The following is a 27,239-nucleotide window of genomic DNA, read 5'->3' on the forward strand; positions in this document are numbered from 1 at the left end:
GTAGCCTCCTGGATGAGTCATTGGTGTTCTCTTGGGGTAATCTTTGCCGGCCGGCCACTCCTGGGAAGGTTCACCACTGTTCCATGTTTTTTCCCCATGTGAGGTTAATGGCTCTGCCTATGGTTTGCTGGAATCCTAAAGCTTTAGAAATGGCTTCTATAACCCTTTCCAGACTGATGTATGTCAATTACTTTATTTCTCGACTTTTATGGAATTTCTTTGGATTGTGTCATTTCGTTGAAGCTTTTTAAGATTTTTTTGTCCGACTTGATTTTGTTGGGACAGATCCAGGTTTGGAGGTAAACAAGCTTGGGTGTGATCAGGGAAAATTAACCAAAATAGTAATTAGCCACAATAAAGTCATGATTTAACAAGGGGGGTAATTACTTTTTCACAGAGGGCCAGGTAACGTTGAATCACTTTTTTTTTTTACTTCATAAATGAAATCACCATTTAAAAACGGCATTTTAAGTTCATCCAGCCATTCTTTTTCCGTACTGCTTATCCTCACTAGGGTCGCGGGCGTGCTGGAGTCTATCCCAGCTATCTTCGGGCAAAATGCGGGGTACACCCTTAACTGGTCACCAGCCAATCGCAGGGCTCATAGAAACAAACAACCATTCACATTCACATTCATACCTTCAGGCAATTTAGAGTCTTCAACCTACCATGCATGTTTTTGGGATGTGGGAGGAAACCGGAGTACCCGGAGAAAACCCACGCAGGCACGGTGAGAACATGCAAACTCCACACAGGTTAGGCTGGGATTTGAACCCCAGTCCTCAGAACTGTGAGGCAGATGTGCTAACCAGTCAATCACCGGGCTGGCCATACTGTTATAGTCATTTTAAGTTCACTTGGGTTCTATAGTCTGATATTTACATGTGTTTGATGATCATAAACATTAAAGTGGGGAAACTATGCAAAAAATATACGAATTTGAGAAGGGGGCCAACACGTTTTCACGGCACTGTAATTAAGGATGTATGAGAAATAGAGTAATTGTTTAGGGTGTGAGGCATCGGAAGTCACACTCATGAAATAACACTACACACGCATCCAGATAAGACGCAGGAGCATTTAAGCACTTGCATTCATTTCACTACTCTGAGACATCCATCCATCCATCCATTTTCTGAGCCGCTTATCCTTACAAGGGTCGCGGGAATGCTGGAGCCTATCCCAGCTATCTTCGGACAGGAGGCGGGTTACACCTTGAACTGGTTGCCAGCCAATCGCAGGGCACACACATAAACAAACAACCATTTGCACTCACATTCACACCTATGGGCAATTTAGAGTCTTCAATTAACCTACCATGCATGTTTTGGGGATGTGGGAGGAAACCGGAGTGCCCGGAGAAAACCCACGCAGGCACGGGGAGAACATGCAAACTCCACACAGGCGGGGCCAGGATTGAACCCCGGTCCTCAGAACAGGCAGACACTCTAACCAGTCGTCACCGTGCCGCCTACTCTGAGACAGTAACCACAATTTCAGGAATTCTCAGATCATACTTAAGCATGTTCATATGCAAATTTATACAATACATACAATTGCAAATTCACATTGTGTCTGTTCATAGTTTTCCAAACCAGATGGTTGCCTCACCTGACATCCGTGGGTGGATTTTGGGAAAAGGGGTTATGCGAGCAGGCTAGAATCTGAACAATGGCCCCAGGATAGTAAGTCTCAAGCACCTCCACAGCTGTAGGGTAAACAGGCTCTTCGAAGCCCAGCTCAATATAATCCTGGCTGTAGAAACCTTTAGGGGTGCGCCGGAAACGTGGCGGAGCGCTGGCACATTGTTCCCACCATGTTCCATAAGTTCTGAACACAGCAGTCTGTGTAAAATCCCCAGAGCTGGGGTAGACATTAGGCACACCAGCCAGGTTCCACATAGTGTAGGACATACTATTCTCACTGCCATAATGAGAGCTGAAGTCCAAAACCTCCTTGGTGTACTGCTCCACTTCCACACTGACAGGCAATATCGCCCGTTGGCCAGACTCCACTGCTCGCCGACTGGTCAGTGCCTCACCACGAGTTCCACTCCTGGAGCGTCGCCGCAGACAGATATAGTAAAACATACTCAACAGAGTTAACATAGGGAACTCTCGGCTGTTGGAGGCAGTGGGGAAGAATGGAGGCTAGATGAAGAAAGAGCCTGCACCTACTAGAAGCACAATGGCTCTCTAGCTGTTTTGTAAAAAGTGCAGGTTAGAGGCCAGGCTGCATGCATGACCTGTAGGTTAAGAGACAAACATTCATGAGTGAGAAGTGCCAACACTATTTCCTGCTTGGATCAATGTAATACAATTATCTTATTTTTATTTTTTCCAAATCAAAGGGAGTTTTGCTGACCTAATTACATCCCGAATAGGGATGGTTGTGTATAGATGCTAATCAGCTCTTTGTGGAGTTGCTGCTGCACATGTAGCAATACCAAGATGTAGAACTTTCAGCTTGTGTTATTGCATTACTGAATATTGCTTGTAGCTTGTAGATTACTGATGGGGGGGAAACACACTTGGTGACACTGAGTTCAAGTGCCCAATATAGTATAATGCATATGTATGTTTATGAATATTAATATAACTTGTAACGAACTAAAAGTACTTTAAATGTCACTGTTGAATGTATTAAATGTGGAAAACAGTGATTTTTGTTGTTGTTGCAGGTTGTTAGATAACTGAGACGACAGAGCAAAGCAAATGCAATAATGAGAACATTACTATTGATATATATACACTACAATACTGCAGTTTGGTATTAGGTTTGGTATGGTAAGTCCTCTTAACCACAAAGCATCGTTATCCTTAGCAGCTTTATCGACATATACAAGGTGTACCAAATGAGAATGTATAATAGTAATCACGTAAAAGCTCTAAAAGTGTTTCGGTATAATGAAATGTTCATCTGTGAAGCAACAAACATTAGGGGTATGTGTGTTCGCGTATAAGTGCCAAGTTGTGTAAAAACAGCTGATGTTAGCCAGTGTTAGCTAGCTAGCTAGCCTACAGTCTCGTTAGCTCACCTTTCGAAACATGTGCTATTAGCCAACAGCCACACAGAACGAAACACACATGGAAGAATTACTGTAAATGTAGGTGGATAGATACATTCATGAGGGGGAAATTATTCTATTTTCATTCTCAAAAAACATCACCAGCCAGAGTCCCATTCCTGACGTTACCTTGCGATGCCTTCCATAACGTGGGACACTGCATACACGCCAAGCACTCATTAGAACTACAACCTCTAGAATACGATGGAAAATAATACTATGGTGTATAAAATTGACTGCGATTAGAAAATTACATATTTGATCCGTAGACGCACTGATGAAACATATTTTATAAGGAAAGAGGGGTGGGTGGGAATTGAAGATATGTACTGCACAAGAAAGAGAGTATCTAGTCAAAAAATATTGTAATAGGTCATCATTCATGCCACATTATACTCACTGCTTTTCAATTACAAACGTAAATGAGTATCATGCAGAACGTACAACGTAGGAAGCTACATGTCATCGATGAAAACAGAAAGTTTGGCAAAACAAATGATCAACATCCGGCCGGCTAAAGAAAAGCACTCTGGGAGTAGTAGTTTTGTACATAGTTTACCGTTTAATTTCATGCAGACATTTAAAATCAATTTTCAAACAAGATACGTAGTTATGTATCTCAAATTTGTGTGTTATGGTAGCTCATGACTTTAATTTATTCTCTTCAATGTGCAACTGGATTAATACTAATATTGTGACTGTATTGTTAATGATTTTTTTTTAAATCAAGATGCAAAAATGTGTTTATGCAAGTGAACTGAACACCATGTTGATTTGAATGAGTAAAAAGGTTCATCAATATCAAGCATTACGGTTGATAAAATAGCAAAAACAAATACTGAAGTTTCTTAAAATAATAATAATTTACACTGTGTACAATAAGTTATGTACAATACACTGCATACAATATTTGCACAAGGAAAGGCATATGGTGTAAAATCTGTTCCAAGTCGATCATGCAAGTGGCTTGCTATGGCAATTTGGATGGGAGGAGCCGAAAGTATACTACTACAGTACTAGAGTAAAAATCCCCATTTACATTGCGATCACGGTTTTTCCCCCAACTCACTGACTGTCCTTAGTGTAAGCTGTAGAATGCAGGATGGAGGCTTGAAGTCAAGTCGGGAATTGGCTTCTGAAGTAGTATAGGAGGCGTAAATCCGGCCGCCGTAACCGGAGTGTGAAATCACTGCCAACTCTCCTTTGTGTTGAGGTAAGTATTGTGCTGATGTCACCATGCATCAAACTATTTTAATGAAGCGAGCTGCAACTGCTGTGTAACATGGCAATATCCCACCTTGGCAATTTGTGTCTGAAAGGCACAGGCACCAATCACCAGGTACGCAATGTGAAAATGTCCGAAGTCTATGATCTTAGTTTGTACTCTCTGATAAAGAGCGTTTTCATCCAGTTTGAGACATTACTGAGCAGCATCAACAGCATCATTGAATTAACACCCATGTCGTTCTCTTTACTTGAAGGAAGGAATTGATCTGACGATAAATCCACAGCTCCTTCATTGACGACTGAGTCTTTTTCTTTAGTTGGCTCCTCAACCAAGTCCTCCTCATCTGGCAGTGAGTCTGTCTCTGAAGAAGGGTCTCGAGACAGTGAAGATGGGACAGATGCAAAAAGAGCAGAGATTGCACCGATTTCTTCAACTGTGACATCTGTGATGGTCTTTAAGAACTCTGGTTGAAAGCTGTGAATGCTCTCAACCAGGTCATCCGCAGTGAAAGCCTGTCTCACTTTTTCCTGGATAGACAGGACCAAATTGTCTCTTACGGAGTAGGAGAACTGGATTTGGACGCAGGACAGTGTCTGGGAGACGCGGTCCACCACAGCCTGTGTCACTCCGACAGCCATTTTGCTGAGGTAACGGGATGGCATGGCAAAGGCGGGGCTTGGTGGAGGCAACCAAAACATCTGCAGGACTTTGGGAAGAACCTTTATCACCATCTCACGTGGGCTGAGTACATCAGCATAGTTGGCCTCCTGCTGCTTCAAGTTCCCAGCAAACTGATCAGCTTTTCGGAGGATCCTTGGATGTCTGGAGTTAATAATCATAAAAGCATATATTAATACATGTGTTTGATAACTACAACATGCAGACATCAGAAATATTGTACTTGAGCTGATAAGAAATGTGCATCAAGGGAGACTGACTTCAACTGGGGAGGGATCATCTCAGCAGAGTCGAGGAGCCTTCTGGCTTCAAACTCAATGTCTCTCATCTTCATGCTGGTGTTCACTTCAAAAACCTGTCGCAAGAACAAGATGCAATGAGCAGCTGTGGCATATTTGTAAGATTTATGCAAGGTCGGCTCATCAGCATTCTTCTATAAACCCAGAAACGAATGGATCAAACTGAATAGAAGACCATCACTAATTACAGAACCTTCACAGAGAAACCTGATCTTCATCCATCCATCCATTTTCTGAGCCACTTCTCCTCACTAGGGTCGCGGGCGTGCTGGAGCCTTTCCCAGCTATCACCGGGCAGGAGGCAGGGAACACCCTGAACTGGTTGCCAGCCAATCGCAGGGCACATACAAACAAACAACCATTCGCACTCACATTCACACCTATGGGCAATTTAGAGTCTCCAATTCATGCATGTTGTTTGGGATGTGGGAGGAAACCGGAGTGCCCGGAGAAAAGAAACCTGATCTTAAGAAGACCAAAAATATCGGCATTGAGTTCTTTTAAAGTCCCTGTAAAGTGAAAAATAAATATCTTGTAAATATGACACACTGCAGAGAATAATGTGGTTAACAACACTGCTAAATTTGAATGATTAAAAAAACAATTTGATAAAATGAGGCTTAAAAATCTTGAAAAAAATCAAGCCTTTCTTCCTGCTTTTGGACGCTGTGGGTGTGTCCGCTAAATGCGCTGAAAACATACCCTCCCTGTCTATTAAATACCACACATCATTCTGATGCCTACACACTCCTACATGTAGAAAAAAATATATCTACTTGAAGCCTCCGGTGGCTGGGATACTGTATATCTCACTGCGTCGTCACAGGACTTTAAGCAGGTAATCCAAAATGCGCAGTAGCACACAGAAATATAGTCTGTTTCCGGGTTTGTAAAGGAGAGGCTTCCACACCAAAACAGTACATACAGTATATCCATCCATCCATTTTCTGAGCCGCTAATTCTCACAAGGGTGGATTGTGCTGGGAGTGCTGGAACCTATCCCAGCTATCTTCGGACAGGAGGCGGGGTACACCCTGAACTGGTTGCCAGCCAATCGCAAGGCACATATAAACAAACAACCATTCGCACTCACAGTCACACCGACGGACAATTTAGAGTCTTCAATTAACCTACCATGCATGTTTTTGGGATATGGGAGGAAACCGGAGTGCCCAGACAAAACCCACACAGGCACGGTGAGAACATGCAAACTCCACACAGGCGGGGCTGGGTATTGAACCCCGGTCCTCAGAACTGTTAGGCGGACGCTCTAACCAGTCGTCCACTGTGCCGCCTACATACAGTATATATATTGTAAAAATAATAAAGTATAGTATAATGTATGTAGCGCATTGAAAGTTGCAGGGCGCCGGTAGATGTGTAGTGCTAATCGCTTCGTGTGCGGCTTAAGACAAATTCGGTCACTTCACTCATGCACGGTGGGCCTAAGTAACTTGCAATTGCGCTGGTTAATCACTGATGCAAACAAAGGCCGCTCAAGTTTTTATACAGTTGGGCAGGGATAACTCATCGCTCAAGTGCATCAATGGGCTGCGTTTTAGCCATGCCCAAAAAAATCTGGAAAACTGAAGTGGTGCAAAACAGTTTAAACTACCGCAATATCTCGTGTATAATGCGCACCCATGTATAATACGCACCCCTTAAGTTGACCTCAAAATTCTGGAAAATCCTTCTACCTATGTATAATGCATTTTTACAATGCATGATTTTGCTTTTACCCATATGATCAAAACATGAAGCATTATCTGTATTTTGTTAGGGTTTTTTTTTCAATGAATTATTCTGAAGTTAAGCACTTGATTTGAACACTTAATCCTTTTTTTAATTTACTTGCTCTTATTTTGAAATTCACAGCCCGAGTTTTATTGAGTAAATTAGAAAACACACAGTTGTGCTCATGTTTGATTACCCAGGCAGAATTTGTCAGATGGGTACAATTCTTTAAAGAGAACATGAAGGACCAGGCAAAACTCATTAAAATTTATTTTATGTGCGTTGGAACAACTGAGTGCAAATTGTAGGGAGTCTTCTCTTACCAGCTTGGATTCAGCCTCAAAGCAGTCTTCCACTTCAAACTCCCAAAGCCTGCAAATATAGACAAAAAAATATCAGCATCAAGCATTTTCACTCTTCAATAGAATCATATTCATGGGGAGAGATTTGTCTCAAAATTATGTTCACAAATATATCCATGATTTACATGTTTTTCAAATCCACAAATATATCTGTGATATACATGTTGTGTGTGCATTTATCATGACTCGTCATTTGTAAATATTAAATTCCGCTTGTAAATCTTAACGCAGTTTTCAAGATATTCACACACACACACACACACAAATTGAGAATATTCACAAGTGTGGGAAGGCCCGTCTCTCTATCTCCTAGGTGGCAGTGTTGCTGTCTCTGTTGATGACTTGACTAAATTTTTATGGGAATCCAACACTCTATGGTCCAACCCTGCTGAAATCCCCGGTAAACCAACCATGGCCGAACAAGGTGGACAACCGGCAGCCCAATCATTAGTAAGTAAAATAAAAAGAAATCGCCTTGTTCATCTGTCATCAAGATACAAAAACCAGCTTACAGTGTTTCAATAATAACAGTGGCTAGCTCTCAATCATCTACTTTATAGCCTATGCTCTCAACGGAGACAAAATACTGCCACCTCGCGGATGAAGGGACGGACGGGCCTTCCCACACGTGTGAATATTCTCAATTTGTGTGTGTGTGTGTGTGTGAGAGAATATCTTGAAAACTGCGTTACGTTTGTCCATCCATCCATTTTCCGTGCCGCTTATCCTCACTAGGGTCGCGGGCATGCTGGAGCGTTTGTCTCAAAAATAAATGTGCGGCCCCCCGCTGATCCATAAACGCACCTTCACCAATTCACAAGCAGAATTGAATATTTACAAATGATAAGTTATGATAAATGCACACACAACATTAAAAAAAAATTTTTTTAAAAACACGTGTAAATTGCGGATTTATTTGTGGATCTGAAAAACATGTGCAAATCATGGATATTTTTGTGGAATGGAAAAACGTGTAAATCGCAAATATATTTGTGTAAATAATTTTGAGACAAATCTCTCCCCATACATATTAGCATGGATAGCATTTAAGTGCCATGTAGATGGAAATTCATAGTAACTTACTTTATTCGAAGTGAATTCTTTGTTTCCACCACCAGCAGGTCAGCCATTGCTTCAGCAGTCACCTCCGATGGGATCAGGTTCTTCTGCTGAAGTCTTAAAAGTTCTGCCAACAGTCCAATCTAATGAAAAAAATAAGACCTTAATGCTTCTACTTATCTTTCTTGTTTTTGTAATTTTGTGCAAATTGCTTACTTGTAATTTGTAAGAGACAAGATTCCAGCAGGTCGCCAGAGATTGTTTATATGCAGGAGTGTCAAAAAACTTCTATAAAGGCAGCAGGACAATATTCACATTAGCACATAATTGGTAGTTTTAAATATGCCATTTAACATACATACCATAAGGGGTCTGTAGATGCCAATGCTGCCCTCGATAAAATCCATGCTGGCGTTCTTTCTCAATCTAGCACAGACTCAACTCTTGTTGACCTAACGTGCGCCAAAACATTTAAATTCTACATGGCAGAGATGCACTTTATGACGTCAGCTATTACGTTGTTCTGTCTTTGATGTTGCTAAGCAACCCATTCTGCTGCAGTTAGGGAGTTAACTATGGGCGGAGAACTTGATAAATTTCAGCGTGTTGATTTAATCACGCGGGTCGGTCCCGGCTTCCGCCATCATGCCGTGTCCTCGTGACTGACTGATGACGGAAAAACTATTACACTTTGGCACAAAACAGCGTTTATTGTTGATCATGTCAATTTTTTTGTTATGGCAACAAGAAGTGCACTTTTGACATTAAGCTAAGGGAAAGAATTTAGCTGCCACCTTAGGCTAGCTAGCTGGCTAAAACACAAATGACGCCCTTCACAAAAATAAACTAACTGCTCCGACAGTAGAAGCAACAATGTTTGAAAATAAAAGAATAACGAAGGCACAACAAATTAAATGTAAAAGCCGTCATACTCACGGTTTAGTTAAAAATATATACAACTAAAACATCTAGCTCCATGAAGGCTACACAAAGTCGAGTCCGCAATTAATTCGCTTTGGGCGTCGTGCTTCACGGAATGTCCGTTCCACAAAATAAGAGGAGACAATAGTCTTCACCAAACATGTCCATTTGTATCCATACTCAGTCACTTTTTTCTGTCTCAATCGTTGGGGATTAGAAACACAGCTACGAGACGTTTGTATGGTTTCCCTGCTAGCGGTAGCGCGTTGCAATATGTTCTTCTTACCTAGCAACATACAGGACTGAAATCTGATTGGCTAAACTTACAAAAAAAACACACATCTACTGTACAATTCGCTAATTGTATTCTACGTCGGAAATAAAATACACTAATAAAATAATCCAATAATATCATCCATCCATCTATTTTCTTTTACTACTTATCCTCACTCGGGTCGCGGGCTGCTGGAGCCTATCCCAGGTATCTTCGGGCGGGAGGCGGGGTACACCCTGAACCGGTCGCCAGCCAATCGCAGGGCACATAGAAACAAACAACCATTCGCACTCACATTCACACCTACGGGCAATTTAGAGTCTTCAATCAACCTACCACGCATGTTTTTGGGATTTGGGCAAACTCCACACAGGCAGGGCGGGGATTTGAACCCCGGTCCTCAGAACTTGAGGCAGATGTGCTAACCAGCCGGCCAAATAATATCATAGTCATGAGTTACTAAGATAACATTATCATATAGAGTAGACGAAATGTATTTGTTGATTGACAATTGACAAATTCATGAAGGACATGGGTGTATTCGTCATCCAAATATTGTCGTTCCTAGTTTTTATTTATTTATTTATTTATATATATATATAAATAAATAAATAAATAAATTTAAATACATTTCTGATGGGCCCAACCTGCAGTAGCCATACCTCTTAATTTCTGATGGGCCCAACCTGCAGGAGCCATACATCTTAATCACTCACTCAGCACACTCTTACACCATTCACTGTAAATATAGTATTTTTTTCACTAGTCACATCCGGGCACATACACATATTCACGGTTTCTTGGGAGGCTAATGTGGAGTCGGGTGGGTGCGGGTGTTGAACTGGGTTTCAGTACGTCAGTGCTGTTTCCCGGTCTCTGCTCCCTGCCCCTCCGCTCTGCCTGCCGCCCAAGTTTTAATGCATTACACACAATCATTCGCCTTCTTTTAATGTCCCACAAACACCCATCTCTGGGAGGCGGCGGGTCTTGGGTGGGGGGGTTTGGCTGTGATGCAGCAGTGGGCGTCAGGTGGTCGTGTGGCATTGGGTCTCTGCGGCCACCTCCGGGTGGCCAGTTTTCGGGGCGCCTCGGTGGACAGCCCTGGGTCCCTCGGTGTGGGACGTGTCCCATCCACCGGGCCGCTCTTGGGTGGACTACTGGGCCCGACCCCGCCTCTCATTGGGTGGGTGGTGTCCTCAGCCCCCGCGGTGCAGGTACAGCAATTTCAGGACACTTCTGACAGTCATTGTGCATGCGAAACGGTGTCAATTCACTTGCATGTGTCAGCAGACACACACTCCTGGGACTTATTCGCTGGGTGTGGGGCCACTCACTCATTGCGACAAATAACTTGTGACTATGCAAATTTCTTGGGTCACACTCTGGTCCTATAGACGTTTATAATTTACATAACCACTCCCACCACACTTCAGTTGTACAGCCGAGTTCACAACACTTGTCCTGCATGCTTCCCCTCCTGTCCTGTTCAATCTTGTCCTGTCCTTCACTCACAGGGTGTAGCACTACTGCCCCATACAACACTCATATCTAACGTGTAATTGTTCTAGGTATATAATGATTTACTTTCCTCATCTTATTTACAGTTAGTGCTTTGTCTTTTGTTGTCTTCTTTTCTCACTCCCACCAAGAAACCTTGTTCTGTTCGACTCATTGACTTTGATTCCCAATAAATATCCATTACAATACTAAGAAACCACAGCGGCAGCTTGAAAAGTCCACTGTGACACAGCAAAACTGTGTATGGCATAAAAGAGATACAGATCTTCCTTTCTACTTGACTTAACAGCTGAGTGTGTTTGTGTTAAACATAAATAAAAACAGAATACAATGATTTGCAAATCATGTTCAACCTATATTTAATTGAATACACTACAAAGACAAGATATTTAATGTTCAATCTGATAAACTTTATGGTTTTTAGCAAATAATCATGAACTTGGAATTTTATGGCTGCAACACGTTCCAAAAAAGCTGGGTCATGTTTACTACTGTGTTACATCACCTTTTCTTTTAACAACATTCCATAAACTTTTGGGAACTGAGGACACTAATTGTTGAAGCTTTGTCGGTGGAATTCTTTCCCGTTCTTGCTTGATGTACAGCTTCAGCTGTTCAACAGTCCGGGGTCTCCGTTGTCGTATTTTACACTTCAAAATGCGCCACACATTTTCAAGGGGAGACAGGTCTGGACTGCAGGCAGGCCAGTCTCGTACTCGCACTCTTTTACTACAAAGCCACGCTGTTGTAACACGTGCAGAATGTGGTCTGACATTGTCTTGCTGAAATAAGCAAGGGCGTCCATGAAAAAGACGTTGCTTGGATGGCAGCATATGTTTCCCCAAAACCTGTATGTACCGTTGAGCATTAATGGTGCCTTCACAGATGTGTAGGTTTCCCATGCCATTGGCACTAACACAGGCCCATACCATCACAGATGCTGGCTTTTGAACTTTGCGTCCATAACAGTCTGGATGGTTCTTTTCCTCTTTGGCCCGGAGGACACGACGTCCACAATTTCCAAAAACAATTTGAAATATGGACTCGTCGGACAACAGAACACTTTTCCACTTTGCATCAGTCCATCAAGATGAGCTCGGGCCCAGAGAAGCCGGCGGCATTTCTGGGTGTTGCTGATAAATGGATTTTGCTTTGCATAGTAGAGTTTCAAGTTGCACTTATGGATGTAGCGTCGAACTGTATTTACTGACATTGTTTTTCTGAAGTGTTCCTGAGCCCATGTGGTGCTATCCTTTACACATTGATGTCGGTTGTTAATGCAGTGCCGCCTGAGGGATCGAAGGTCATGGGCATTCAATGTTGGTTTTCGGCCTTGCCGCTTACATGCAGTGATTTATCTGAACCTTTTGATGATATTATGGACCGTAGATGATGAAATCCCTAAATTCCTTGCAATTGTACCTTGAGGAACATTGCCCTTAAATTGTTTGACTATTTTCTCACGCACTTGTTCACAAAGAGGTGAACCTCGAAATTGTGGACGTCGTGTCCTCCGGGCCAAAGGGGATAAATGACTTAATCGAGGAACGATTGTCTTATTTCACCCAAACATTCCTACCTCCTCCCGCTTCACTCCTCTGTCAATATTCTAGCTCCTCAATGGAATTTCTGGTGGGAGGCGCAAGTATGTAAACAGAGGAGCTTGGACCTAGGAAGTTCCAAATATAGAAATGAAATTCACCCCATGTGCGTGTTTTTTCGTGGCTGCTTTAAGCCACACTTCCAATCTTGTGTCACTGACTGGACTCCAGTTTGGCTCTGGTTGGCTCATACCTGACCCTGATTAGCTCTTGGAAAATCCACAGCCTAGAGGTTCTCTACTTTTTCTTCCCTGTCCTGTCAATGTTTACTTGTTATTTTCAACAAAAATATGAAAACATATAATTGATTGTGTGGTATTATTTTAAGCAGAATGTTTATTGTTGGGATTTAGATGAAGTTCAGGCTACATTTTATGACAAATTTATGCAGAAATTCCAAAGGGTTCACATATTTTTTCTTCTCACTGTACTGTGATTATACCGTACAAATACATGCATATTGTGGGGACTTTTGTTCCTTATTCATTACTTGCACACACACAGACATACACACGCACACATGCACACACCCTAACCCTAACCCTCAACAAATCAAATCAACAGTGTTTTTTTTCTGATACACAAGGTTCTTTCACAAATCTTAATAGTGCTGTTTTTGATTTTGGGTATGTAGCAGTGACATCTAATGCATGATATCCACTGACTGGAAAGAGCTCTGATTGCATTGTTTCAAAAGTCTATTGCCATTTTTGGAACTAACAGTGAGATGATGTGAAATTGGGACTAGTGAGCAAACATGGTGATTGACAGACGTGGCGTCTGTCAGCTCCTCAACACAGGCATCAGCGAGCAGCAGCAGTTCCGCTACTGTCAACGCTCTGTTCTGGTTCACTGTGCCACACATACATATGCACATGGTCGAGCACACTCAAATGCAAATGGGTATGGACACACACATGGAGACAAATGCATGCTCAGACACACACATGCTTTTATTTTCTTTTTTCTTTCTATGTCGGTGTACACAGTCATGCAGTAAAGTGTTGATGTCTCTCTGCTGTGTCCGAGCAGTCAAAAGTTGGTCCAATAAACTACTCTATGTAAATTCCTTCTTGTGAGTGATAAGTGCCAATTACATATAAATCACATATATTGACATACTGCTCAAAAGTTTCAGCATTGCTGTTTTGCAAAGATAAAGATGCAGAAGTTAAATGGTCATGTGGGTGGTAGAGGAAGATGTATCCTTATTTAGGGAAGTAGGAAAGGCCAGAATGTGGGAGAAATTTGAAAGGGTTTATTTTCAAAAACTAAAAAATAGTCCGTAAAACCAGGAACCAAAACAACTAAGTAAAATATTTGTCTCTACTAGAACCACTATTTTTCAGTACGGTGATATACATAAAAGATAAAGACCTAATTAGAAGCCATATGAACATAGCATCAATAAAACTACTACTAAAACCAGGGAAAGACCTCACTCACGCAACTCATAACCGACCACTGCACACTAATTAATACGGATATCAAAATTATTTCCAAGGCTCGACCAAACAGACTAGAAAAAAATTCTCCCGTCGATAACACAGTGTGACCAAACAGGTTTCATTAAAGGTCGGAGCTGAACCAACAATGTCAATGACTGATAAACCTTAAAAGTATGTCTCAGCATGATAATCTAAAAGCTATTGTCTTGTCATGAGATGCAGAAAAAGCTTTTGACAAAGTTAACTGGTCTTTTCTTTTTGTAGTACTTCACAAATTTGGCTTCGGTGATTCATGTTCACTGGATCATAACGTTATACAACTCATCCAAAGCAACGGTCACCACAAATGGGGTTACAAAGAGGAACGAGACAAGCATGCCCACTCTCACCCCTGGTATTTGCACAATTAATCAAACCAATGACGTAGCGATACTGCAGAACACTAATATTAAAGATTTCTGCTCTCCTGTGTCAGAACACAAAATCAATCTATACGCAGATGATATTCTTTGTCACAATATGTAATCGTATAGTATTGCACTGGACCCATTAGCAGACTGAGGCGGAGGGAGTAGGGCAGAATGGTTTATTAACAAGTAGATCCAGGTTGGTATTTCCAATGCATGAGGGTGGTCCGAAGCAACAAAGAACTGGCAGGAGGCGGAAGCGTGAGCTGGTGGACGGGCTTGACGGTGTGGTTACTGGAATACTGGAACCGGACAATAACACAAGAGGATAAGTACAAGTGCGGATAGCCAGGTAATCAACTTACAAACACGGGGAGTAGTCTCGAGTCTAAGGGTACTGGTGGAGGCCGGCTTGAGTAGAAATACATGAAATGTGGGATGGATCTTGAGTGATAGGGGAAGTTTTAACTGTACTGAGGTGGCATTAATGATTTTAATGATAGGAAAAGGATCAATGAAGCGTAGAGTGAGCTGACAGGATTCGGTTTGGAGAGGGAGGTCATGGGAGGAGAGCCAAATCATTTGACCCACCTTGTATTCTGGCGTGGGAGAGCGATGAAGATCCGCCAGCTGCTTATTTCTTTCAGCTGAATGAGCTAGGGCAGCCTTGACGTTGTCGAAGGTGCTGCCTCACCGCGAGAACCGCCACCGTGTGCTCCTGTTCCTTAAACAGATGAGGTTGGAAACCATAGTATGCCATGAAGGGGGACATACATGTGGCGGAGCTGGTGGAAGAATTGTGGGCGTATTCCACCCATGGAGAAAGGTGTTCAAGGAGGCGTTATTGTGTGCAGCCACACAGCAAAGAGCGGATTCCAGATTTTAATTCAGCCACTCCATCTGGCCGTTGGATTGTGGGTGGTATCCTAAAGACAGACTGGCTGCTGCGCCCACCGATTTGCAGAACTCCTTCCATACCTGAGAGAAGAACTGAGGACCTCAGTCCGATACGATGTCAATGGGGATGGCTTGGAGTCTGAATACGTGAAGCAGGTTAGCACATGAGCCTGTACATAGCAGGTTCGTGGTTTTGAAAGCAAATGTTAAACACCATTTGGGAGTGACAGCATGCCCTCGCACAGTGTCCAGCTCCCAACTGCACGACCTAGCCACTAAAGCCTTCGCTAAGCATAAAAAGACCAACACAAAGCTGTCGGATCACAATATTTTTGGTTTGCGCTACCAAAATAATGACGCACGCCTAAACTATATAATAATAATATTTGCCGATAAAAACAGACTCCTGACCCTGTTCGCTCGAACACGACAAGCCCAAAAGGCATGCATCCTCCTTCTCAACCTCACAAGGGGCTGTTAACGGAGAATTTGGTACCGCTGCACATGCTATTCTTGAATTATCCGCAGCTTGGCGAATAATATGTAGCAAGACCCACGACAGCCTGAGCCCCTGCTTGGAGGCGACGCCCCCGAGCCTGGCCAGCGTGCTGTGATAGTCTGTTCTGACCCGGACATCTTAGTGCATTCGCTTGCTTCTTCAATTGGTGATGACAAGCGTCCCGTCCAACAGACCGCAGGCATGCAAATAACCGACCACTGCGATGATCAGGTACTACCCGTTATCCACCATCCATTGTCTTCCGCTTATCCGAGGTCGGGTCGCGGGGGCAGCAGCCTCAGCAGGGAAGCCCAGCCTTCCCTCTCCCCAGCCACTTCCTCTAGCTCTTCTGAGAGGATCCCGAGGCGTTCCCAGGCAAGCCGAGAGACATAGTCTCTCCAGCATATCCTGGGCCGTCCCCGGGATCTCCTCTGGGTGGGACGTGCCCGGAACACCTCACCAGGGAGGCGTCCAGGAGGCATCCTAAACAGATGCCCGAGCCACCTCATCTGGCTCCTCTCAATACTACACGTTACTAAAACCAAAATTCGCAGACCAAAGGCCAGTGCGACAATTAGACTTCGACAGTCTCCGAACATACCCTGTGACTCACTGAATGACTCTAGCGTCCTGTCAAACAAAAAAGACAAACAGACAAAGATTTTGACACCTTCTAGATAACATCACCGTTAATGACGTACTTGACAACCACACTTGAATGTATGTCCCAATATGACGGACTTGTGGATACTGCAGCAGACATCACGGTCATGTCCGAGGACATGTTTGACTTACTACGTGACAAATTACAGCAGGAGGGCCAGAGACTCAACCTCCAACACTGCGAAATGACAATTCACCCCTTTGCTTTAGTGAACATCCAATTAGACTCGCTCGTATCGTTACATTGGACATAATTCATCCTGTGTTTGTGTCACCTGTCAAATCAGTACCTTTGCTCATTGGACAAGTTCTGCGAAGTCGTTTCATGCCACTAATTGACTATACTAGGCGCGAGATTTATGCACAGGTGCGGAGACCCTGCGAAGGCCAGAACACACAAGAGAAACTACCCAGTGCTACATTCTGAACCTTCTGGATGCGCCACCCTTACTAAAACCGCAGCCGGATGACATCTTTACGAAAGGGGGGTGCACACCAGTAACGCTGACGAGGTCGCTCTTGTGACACTGGCCATTCTTTCACGCTTTTGAGACCACAGGACCCCTTGGTGAGATGCAAAATTGCGCCTTCTGAATCGTATATTATGGGCCCTGACCCTAATCATTGGTCCACCTATTCAGCGGTTACGCTAACCTTGATTGGGTCTTTCCTGCTTAGCTGGCCGTCACTCTCAGTGGCCGCTAAGTCATTGTGCTTCTTTCATGACTTTTACACACGCATTGCTTCAACGGCACACACACACACACACACACACACACACACATATATATATATATATATATATATATATATATATATATATTGTCTCCCAAGTCATTTACCACAGTAAAAGGGAGGAAATGATGAAAAGTTTGCAACCACAATAACTATAGTTAAAGCTAACAGTGAGCCTATCTTTTATTTCTTTGACTCTATTACTACTACTACTAATACTACTATCAAACACTATTTTTATACAGTGGACTATAGTTTAATCATCAGTGAAATTAAAAATAATTTATGAACACTACTCGGGCGTGTGTTTAATTAGTCGTTGGCTCGTTTTTGCTGCATAATTACAACTTAATGGATCATCATCAGCTGGTTTACCTTCAATAATAAATATAGGACAAATAAATTATGATTAAATTGTATTGTTTGAAGCTGAGTGTATTTCACAAAATTAATAGAAACTACTTTGTCCATACGTGTTGAGATGTGTTGCTGTACTTATATTAAGAAGGATTCAGTGATTCAGTGAAAACTGCTTTAATACGAGACCTTTGGTATAATATAAAGAAATGTATGGACCAGAAGAGTCTAATAATCAACAGCTATTCATCAAAATAATCACTTCTTTTGATTATCAATAACGCTTGTCCTCGTTAGGGTCGCAGGTGAGCTGGAGCCTATCCCAGCTTGCTGTGGGAACACACCCTCAACTTGTCACCAGGTAATTGCAGGGATACAGTTTAGACATATGACCATTCATACTGACTTTCACATAATTTAACATGGACATGGAATGTGGAGGAAGCTGGAGTACCCGCAGAAACCCCCACAAAAGCACAAGAACATGCAAACTTGATAGAGGGAATGAGCCAAAATTTTAACCCGAGATCTCTTAACGGTGAGGCAGATGTGTTAACCACTTAAGCGACCATGCTGCCCACTCAATCAGTTCTTAACATTGACTATTCATACAATGTTAAGCTCCGATACCAATATTGATATGATATGAGGGATCACAGTTATAACACATAATACATGTGTATGTGTTACCTGGACAAGAATTGCTGACATTTCTAATGTAAAAACTAATGCTAATACGTGGGCAACAAAAAAACATTTTATTTCCATAGGGGAGCAGTGTTTTGAATGTTTTTGTTTTCACTCTTTATGATTGACAAGCTTTGCAAACCTCATGGTATATGATCACTAATGCTCTTAACAAGTTCATTTTCATATTACTTATGAATGACAAACTAGGGTTCACTACAAATGTAAATGATCAAATAGAAAGTCATGTTGACTGATTACATTCATCATTTGGGCCCATGCACATGGCATCTGACTTGTGATAACAAATATGAACAATTACTAACTTCTCCACCATTCCAGAGTTAATGACAGAATCTGCAAATATAATTAATGCTGCAAGAAAACACAGCCAGAGATAGTGGAAAGCAGCTGTCATCTGCTATTGTTTTGCTGCACGTCCTCCAACTGAACTTCACCAGCCAACACATTAATTGGTTTCACAGAATCGGGTGTGAGGAGGAGCCATGACCTTGATCTTTCTCCCGGATAAATGATTTTTTTCCCCAACCTGCTATACATGCAAATATACGGTGTGTGTGTGTGTGTGTGAAAGTGTGTGTTGTGTGGGAAGTAAACAGATACAGATTGTCTCATTTTTCTTGTGTGTTTAGTGGCTGATTAGCTGCCTAATTAAATAGAATGCTCCCAAGTTCAGAAGCAAACAGAGGAGACATTGACCCCGCGACTTGTAAGGCACCCTGGGGATCATCTGAACAAAGAGAATAGATGTGCACGGTCCGATAGAGAACATACATTCAGAGACTTTGAACAAACAAGCATCATCAGACCTTTATCACAAAGCCATGTCCTGAATTCACTTTTCACCTTGCAAAGTACACATTTGATAATAATTGTGTGACTTTAGTTCAGGCACGGTGGAAAGTCCAGTGCACAGTTTGCATGTCCTCCCCTTGCTTGTGTGGTTTTTCTCCAGGTTACTTCCCACATTTCAAAGAACATGCTTCTTAGTTTAATTGAAGACTAGAACTTATCAGGAGGTGTTTACCTATGTGTGCCCTGCAATTGGTTGGCGACAAGTTCAGGGTGTAGTCCACTTCTTGCCCAAAGTCAACCCTAACCTGAGACCTGAGTGAGGAAATGCAATTTAGCTGATGGGTATTTCAGAGTTTCAGACCTTTTGGATGAACAGCAACCATTAATAAGCTAACACATCACAATGCCTTCCACCGTATGACATTTCTCCACACTCGAGGACAACTTTGGCATACTAGCAGGCCAACTGCATGTTACAAGTGAGGTGAAATTGTGCACTAATTACTATCTGTAGGCTACTACTACTTGCATAGTTTTACCTCACTAGTCGCATGTACAGTAGTTGTCCAACTACAAAGTGAAAACGGATCTAAATGAGGATGCAGAATGTGTCAACTGGCACAGTGCAGTGTTTGAAAAATACTGCTTATTAGTTGGGTGACAGAGCTTCTTTTTTTTAGCGTGCCTGTCTCTGGTCACTGCACTGCTGCAATGGACAAGCACACACAGCACTACAGGTGTCATGAATCACTACACAGAAAGAAAAATATCAGTAAAAATAAGTTTTTGTTTTGTTTTTTCCCTGTGCATGATGAGAAGTTATCTTGCAAGCAGCCACATAGATAAATGTTATGCCAGTTCTCTGGTAAGTGTACTGTACACTGTGCCAAATACAGAACTGTGGAAGAAAGATGTGAAAATCAAAAGGAGCTTTGAGTTCCAGAAATTTAGAACATAACAAGCCCACTCTCCAGTTATGAGCTTACAAAAGAAACAAAATACTTCTTTTGTGCGACATCCAAACAGAATGTTTCAATTGAGTTCCAGCTAAATCCTGGAAAGTGAAATCAAATAAATTGAACATTTTTTCTTGAGAGAATCATTTGGAAAATATAAATAAATGAATATCTATGTGTTCTTGAGCTGAGCTAATCTCATGTCAACTAATAAATGGCATGGGCCTTCTGCAGGAAGTGGGGGGTATTAATAGCCCATGACTGACATGGGGTGTTGAAAGTGCAGCATTGAAGTGGTGGGGTCCAGTGATATTTTTTTTCATGAGGCCCCAAATACCTAACTGGCCAACATGGCCTGACCAATCTAATGTGATCCAATACAAAAGCTGTATGGCAAATGTGTGTTTGTAGGTTGCATGGGTGTAAAGCTACACTAAGAGCTCTTTAACTTTTTTTTCTCCTGCTCAGCTGGTTGGTCAAGCAGAATGGTGGATCTGTTTCCCTTTTATGGCGGAACAGTTTTACTGTGTCATAGGGGAGTTTTTAAGATGCCGCTGTGGTTTCTTAAGGCCTCGTTAAACTCCCGCGCTCGCGCGGCCGACAACCCCCGCATTGCATCACGTGACGTGACCATTGGCCCTCACTTGAAACGCACACGGCAAAAAATTGTGCTGCGCGTAGAATCCCAACGTATTCAGCATTCCTCTCAGTTCCACATACCACCTACGCCACCACCGCCTTGATCGATTTTGCAGCATAATTAAACGTATCATCTGCCCATCTAGGTCCATTTGTTCTAACAGACACTGTTCCACGGATGGGATTGTTGTTGCTTTGTTCCTTGTTATGGAAAGGAAAGTAAAATGGCTACCAGAAATGGCCCAAAAAATGCAAACTCCACCCTGTGGCGTGCTAGCCAATACCAGCCGTCACGACATGCCCGACTTGGAGGTGAAACTGCAGCACATTTTCAAAACAGCGCCCGTGGGTTGCGCTCGACTCTAAAGGCAAACTGCGCGCAGGATAGCAGTCAGGGTTGGGGTGTGGGTAGGGGGGGTGTCAGGGCGTCCGGACGGGAACACTAAAATGCTTAAACCCGTTGCGACACCCGCACCCCCCGACCCCATACCGTATGTATGTCTGCCCAGATGTGCCTAGTGAGAAAAATATATACAGTGAGTTGTGTGAGTGTGTGCTAGGTGAGCGATTAAGAGGCATGGCTCCTGCAGGTCGGGCCCATCAGGCTGGACATCCCCAGAAGAAGAGGGCTGCCCCACCCAGCCCCGCAGCACCGACCCCGGGATCACCACCACACTCCAGCCAGAACCCACTACCCGCCCCTGAGTGTGGGAGGTGGACCCCACCCCCCCACAAACAAGGCAGGGTCGAAAACTCCACAGAAGGCCCTAAAGCCCCCCCACACACACACACACACAAAAAGAGGAAGGGGCGACCGCAGCGGGACGCAAGGAACGGAGAGGAGGAAGCAGGCCCGAGGAGTGACACGGGGGCAGCACCCACGGAACATGAGCGAGTCACCATCACACCATCAATGCTCTCCGGGAGGTCAATCCAGTGGTCCGCCCACAGACACCCCACATGTCTGTGTCAGTGTGTCAACTTTCAGCTTTTTCAACTTTTTCTGAGCAACTGTGAGATTTTGAGAATTGTTTGTCTTGATTTAACTCCAAGCAACATGAAATGTGATTTGAATCATAAGCAGTTGATTTGTCAAAACTAAAGTATAAACATTCTATGTCCTTGACCTGTGAGTAAAGAGAGTACCAAGTTGAGGTTATTTTATATTCATATATGAGTTTAAACCCATTTGATCAAATTTGTAGACAAGATTCAGGCAGATGGGTGTGGTCTTCTCCAAATCGGCAATCCCTCTTGCCCACACCCCGCCTCTGGAGTATTTAACTCTTAACTCACACGTTTTCTCTTCTCTTGCCTTGCTGGCAGCTCGCCAGCTTGGCTAGCCTTGGGCCACCCCTCCCCCACTTGCCCTTTCGTTTGTTGGGGAACACGGCTCGGTAACCGCAAAAGCCGGGATAGAACAGACATGGCTTCCCACCCTTCCATACATACCGTATCTATGTGTACCCAGATGTGCCTAGTGAGAAAAATATATACAGTGTGGTGTGAGTGTGCGAGGTGAGTGATTAAGAGGCATGGCTCCTCCACGTCGGGCACTGCACTGCAGGTCCCAGTGTGACACTGCGAAGCGATCAGAGCAGCTACTACGAAGGTACCAGGTACGCTCCCAGCCAAGCGGGGTCGCTCTGAAATTGGCAGCGAGGAACAAAAAGAGGCAGGAAGAGAGACGTCCTGTTCTCCCAAGAAGGCGTGACGACCAGCCCTTTTTCTTCTCCTGCCTCTTTTATTTTGCTTTTATTTTTCTCCATCTTTTTCATCTGCGATCAAATCTGTCACCTTGCTTCCTGAGCCACTTCCAGAGAGAGACTAGCACCTACCAGCTTGAGCCTACAGTCGTGAGAAAACACGGCAACTTTACCAGACTACAATATTAGTGCCTAATAATTTCGGGGAAAGTACTAGCTTCAGACAAAATCTCAATTTTGTCCTCTCTCTCTCCCGTCCGCACTGGACGCAGTAAACGCTCACGTTTCCAACTTTAGTCCAACACACGATGTTCTATTCCCCTTTTCGTATAATGATTTTCCTTCTTTTTACCATTATTAGTGTTGTTTTCTTTTGTTAGTTAGACCCCCCGCCCGAAGATAGCTGGGATAGGCTCCAGCACGTCCGTGACCATCGTGAGGATAAAGCGGTACAGAAAATGGAAGGATGGATGGATGAATGGATGGATAGTTAGACCCCTTTGTGTGTTTCCCTCTAGATTCCTTTTAGATGTCATTAAATATACCATAAAATTCCACTCTTGGTTGTATTTTGTGTGTGTTCTGTATTTCGTGTGTTTTCTGAGTTTAAGTAAGCCTCTGTCATCTAGAACTCAAAATTAAAAAGGTTTCTCGTCATTTTCCCCAAATTTTATACATAAAAAGTGACGTGGTGCCCTAATATTAGCATTCTGACGTATAGCGGCAGCAAGAGGTTTGATGAATATTGCAAATAACATTGGTCAGACTGGATATCCTTGTCTGGTTCCTCTTTGTAAAGTAAAACTTTGTGAAGTAACCCTATTTGTAGTGACTGTCGCTTTTGGCAAGTTGTATAATGTTGCTATCCAATGTATAAATGAGTGTCCAAAGCCAAATTTGTGAAGGGTTGCAAACAGGAAAGCCCAGTTAACTTTATCGAAAGCTTTCTCTGCGTCAAGTGACAAGATGATTGCATTTAGATTTTTACGCTGTGACATGGTCAATAAATTTAACAGAGGTCATTTTTGTGGAGCTTCTACCTTTAATGAAGCCTGTCTGGTCATAGTGGATTATCGACGGGAGTACCTTTTCAAGTCTCGCTGTGAGGGCTTTCGAGTTATCTTGTCTTGATATCTACACTAATCAGTGATAAGGGCCGATAATTAGCCGGGAGAGTGGGGTCTTTACCTGAATTTAGTAATAATTTAATTGAAGCTGTGTTCATATGGCTAGTAATTTGAAATTCATCGTTTATCTCCTTGACTGTTCTGAAAAATAGAGGCACTAGTATTGGCCAGAAATGTTTAATGAATTCAACAGGGATTCCGTCCGGGCTAGGCGCTCATCCTGATTGCATTTTTATTTATTTTTTTATGCATTATGTAATTCTGTGATCGTTAAAGGAACATCAAGGCTGTCTTTAATTTGTGTATATAATTTAGGAATGTTTAGATCCTTAATAAACATTTCAATTTCTTTTGAGTCCGGGCTGTTCGGAGATGCGTATAACCTGCTATAATTATTGTAAAATATTTCATTTATTTCTTGCAGTGACTGTGTACAGCTGCCATTTGAATCTTGAATGGCTATAATTAATGACTTTTCTTTATTGTGCTGAAGCTGCGTCGCAAGAAATTTTCCTGATTTATTATTGTACTCAAAGTTAGTGCATCTTAACTGTTGTTGTAGAAAATCTGTTCTTTTTGATGAAATAACATCTAATTGATGTTTTGGCTTTTGAAGTTGAATTTCTCAGCGTATCTGTCGGATTAATTACATATTCTCCTGTGAGGTGTTTAATTTTTTCCTCAATTCCATTTTCAAATTTTTGTTCTTGTTTTTTCTTGTACGAAGAGTATGATATGATTCGACCTCTCAACACAGCTTTCCCAGTTTCCCACAGCAGAGATGGGGATATGGTTGGGGAGTCGTTGAATTTCCAAAACTCGTTCCATTCCTTCCTCACGAAAGAATCCAGGTCCTTCAATAGGGACGTGTTAAAGTGCTATATAGGTGGGGGTCCCAGACATTTTTAGATTGAGAGAAATCGGTGCATGGTTGGATGTGTTTTGGAGGCAATTCTTTAAGCTGCTGAATGGTTTGAGAGAAAAAAAAATCTATTCTTGAGAAAGAGCGGCGAGAAAAATGTGTATTCTCTTTTTGTACATTTTTTCAGCCTCCATATGTCAACAAGACAAAAGTAGTCCAAATACTGCTCTATTATATTGGAGCATTGTGGCTGATTGCTATTTTCGAGACTTGAGCGATCTATTAGGGGATTTAGTGTAAGATGATAATTGTAGAATTGGCTGACAAGTTTAACAAGTGTGAAAAGAGCATGTGAAAATAGGCTGGATCATCTTTATTAGGAGCGTATACATTGACAATTGTGTAAAGTTTATTAATTATTGTAGCCTGTATAATTATGTATCGGCCTTCTGGATCTGCTACTGTACTATTTGTTGAGAGACAAAATAAATAAATAAATATCTGTATGTTCTTGTTTGAGTTGAGCTAATCTCATGTCAACGAATAAATGGCATGAGCCTTCTGCAGAAAGCGGCGGTGGTAGTGGTGGGGATAAATAGCCCATGACTGACAGTGGAGTGTAGAAAGTGCACCATTGAAGTGGTGGGGTCCAAAGTGATATTTTTTTTTCATGAGGCTCCAAATCCTTAACTGGCCAACACGGCCTGACTACTTGCACAATCTAATGTGATCCAATCCAAAAGCTGTATCACAAATGTGTGTTTGTAGGTTGCAACACTAATAGCTCTTTTTGAGGTCATGTAGCTTAATAAGGTAATCAAAATATTATAAACAGTACGAGTTTCACTCCATTGCAAGCCGTAAACGTCAATCACAAGCAAATTAGTATTGCACCTCTATGATAGTGACTTTCAAAACTGAACATTATTTATCTTTGTACTGCATCTCGTTAGATGGTACAAGTGGACATAATGTTGTGAGTGAACATGATCATTCTTAATAAATTTTATTGAAATGAATTTGTAAAAATTGCACATCATGTTGCTGTAATTATAAATAAAAAACATTGGAAAGCAACATTCTTTAATTTTCAAAAAAAACATAAATATAAAAACCGGTCACTCTATATTTAGAAGATAATTTGTCATCTGTCCAAGGAAGCTGGAGCTAATAAGTGAGTGTAACGTGATCGCAAATAAATTAGTTCATAGCCGCCACCTTCTTGATGAAGAGGCAATCAAAATCAAAGTGAATTATTCCGTGTGGAAGATTGTGTTTTGGAATTCAAACGGGCAATGCTTCAAAATGACAAATCCACCTGTGCGGTGCATGTTGATTGATTCTATCCATGAAACCTAATAGATTTAGCCTTCTGCGAATTTGGCTCTCATTAACCTCGCAGCGTTTTCATATGAGGATGTATTGGAACCATTTTATCCAGCACTCAAAGGCAATTCACTCCGTGATAAATCCTTTGTCTTATCTGGCTGCAAGTGACAGCAAAGCAGAACACGGGACAGACTAGGCCGTAAACACATTCACAAACACACACACACACACACACGTGCACGCGAACCCACACTCTTTCTTGAAGGGGTCACCATTGTGACCTATGCCTGGGAAAAAAATGACTTGTGATCCAACCGGAACCAAAGACATGTTCCTCGACTCGAGGGATCATCCGCAACCGAAAAGTCTTCCTCTCAGCCTTCAGCAGAGAGGAGAAAGAAGAAGGAAAAGAAATCTGAATTCAATTACACAGTGGAAGCCCAGTCCTTGCCCTCTGGGAGTGATATCAGCACCATTTAAAAGTCTGATTACTCACAAAACCAATAACATTTTGACTCTTTGGTAATGGACCAGTAGATTAGAAAATTTAGATTACATTTAACTGCCTGTAGATTCTCATTAAAACGCCACCAACTAGTTAGAAACAATAGGTAATTAAGAGTGTAATGAAGCACAGTAGCGTTAGCACACGTCGGCTGCATGCTATCCTTGTGGGACCCGGTCTTACTTTGCACTTATCCTGCAGCAAAGCCGTAACAGCGTCTCATTTGGGCAATATGACATATCTAATTAGATTAATGAATTTCGGCGGCGTCTCCTTGGGGTTGACTGTGCTCCTTGAGGTGACAGTAAATCATCAGATTATATATTAGGGAAGCCTCCACGCTGAAGACAGGCCAGTGCAGGTTGCTCCCTTGACGGAGACACAACGTTCGAAGGGGACGGGACAGAACCTGTGTCAGCTTCACTCCTGTCAAAAACAAATAACCGTAAGCAAATGTGCTACAATACTCAAGATTAGATTTAGCCAAGTGAGACATATTGAATTAAACATGACTGACTATTGCAGGGAGAGCACAGAGGCAAAAAGACCCATGGTGATAAATAGATTAGTGCCAGTGTTTGGCTTCGGCCAGCCACAAGTTAATGGTTCTGTGTAAAGAAGCCAAACGTAAATAAAATAGTGTGTACTTGCGATGTTGACAAACACAACTGGTTTGTTCTTGTGGACTGTTTCAACTGCCTGCCACGCGCAACACAAATCGTTAGGATGATCTCAAAAATGTTCACAAGATGACACAAACATGATTGACAAGAGTTACAGTACATAGTGAAAGTGTTAATGTTAAAGGTCCCTGAGGTTGTACAAATTTAGGGGAATAACATATGGCTCTAAAGATGCACCAAAC

The 27,239-nt window shown here is 42.4% G+C and overlaps 2 protein-coding genes across 9 annotated transcripts in view; both read right to left on the reverse strand.

Moving 5' to 3' along the window:
* fbxl4 (F-box and leucine-rich repeat protein 4) overlaps window positions 1–3,582 on the reverse strand; it is a 28,177-nt gene extending 24,595 nt beyond the window's left edge. The window contains exons 1-2 of one of the 6 annotated variants that reach the window (XM_061776608.1): window positions 3,512–3,582; window positions 1,612–2,245 (exon numbers count right to left, since the gene is read on the reverse strand). In XM_061776608.1, coding sequence (XP_061632592.1) covers window positions 1,612–2,108 — 497 coding nt within the window. In that variant the 5' untranslated portion in view covers window positions 2,109–2,245; window positions 3,512–3,582. Of the gene's footprint in view, window positions 1–1,611; window positions 2,246–2,364; window positions 3,018–3,037 lie in introns of those variants that run through there. The other 5 variants (XM_061776606.1, XM_061776610.1, XM_061776607.1 and 2 more) reach the window with 5 other exon arrangements.
* A 24-nt stretch (window positions 3,583–3,606) lies between these two features.
* LOC133479507 (uncharacterized) lies at window positions 3,607–10,124 on the reverse strand. Of its 3 annotated transcripts, none has more exons than XM_061776613.1 (7): window positions 9,799–10,124; window positions 8,790–8,879; window positions 8,644–8,715; window positions 8,452–8,570; window positions 7,330–7,378; window positions 5,234–5,328; window positions 3,607–5,117 (listed from the first exon to the last, which is right to left on the reverse strand). In XM_061776613.1, exons 2-7 carry the CDS (start codon window positions 8,832–8,834, stop codon window positions 4,433–4,435), a joined length of 1,065 nt encoding a protein of 354 aa, XP_061632597.1. In that variant the 5' UTR covers window positions 8,835–8,879; window positions 9,799–10,124; the 3' UTR covers window positions 3,607–4,432. The 3 variants fall into 3 exon arrangements, with proteins under 3 accessions (XP_061632597.1, XP_061632596.1, XP_061632595.1); XM_061776612.1 differs by lacking the exon at window positions 9,799–10,124 and adding an exon at window positions 9,635–9,792; XM_061776611.1 differs by lacking the exon at window positions 9,799–10,124 and adding an exon at window positions 9,364–9,792.
* Window positions 10,125–27,239: the final 17,115 nt, after the last annotated feature.

Source organism: Phyllopteryx taeniolatus, chromosome 6 (genome assembly GCF_024500385.1).
Source record: "Phyllopteryx taeniolatus isolate TA_2022b chromosome 6, UOR_Ptae_1.2, whole genome shotgun sequence".
NCBI classification, from domain to species: domain Eukaryota; kingdom Metazoa; phylum Chordata; class Actinopteri; order Syngnathiformes; family Syngnathidae; genus Phyllopteryx; species Phyllopteryx taeniolatus.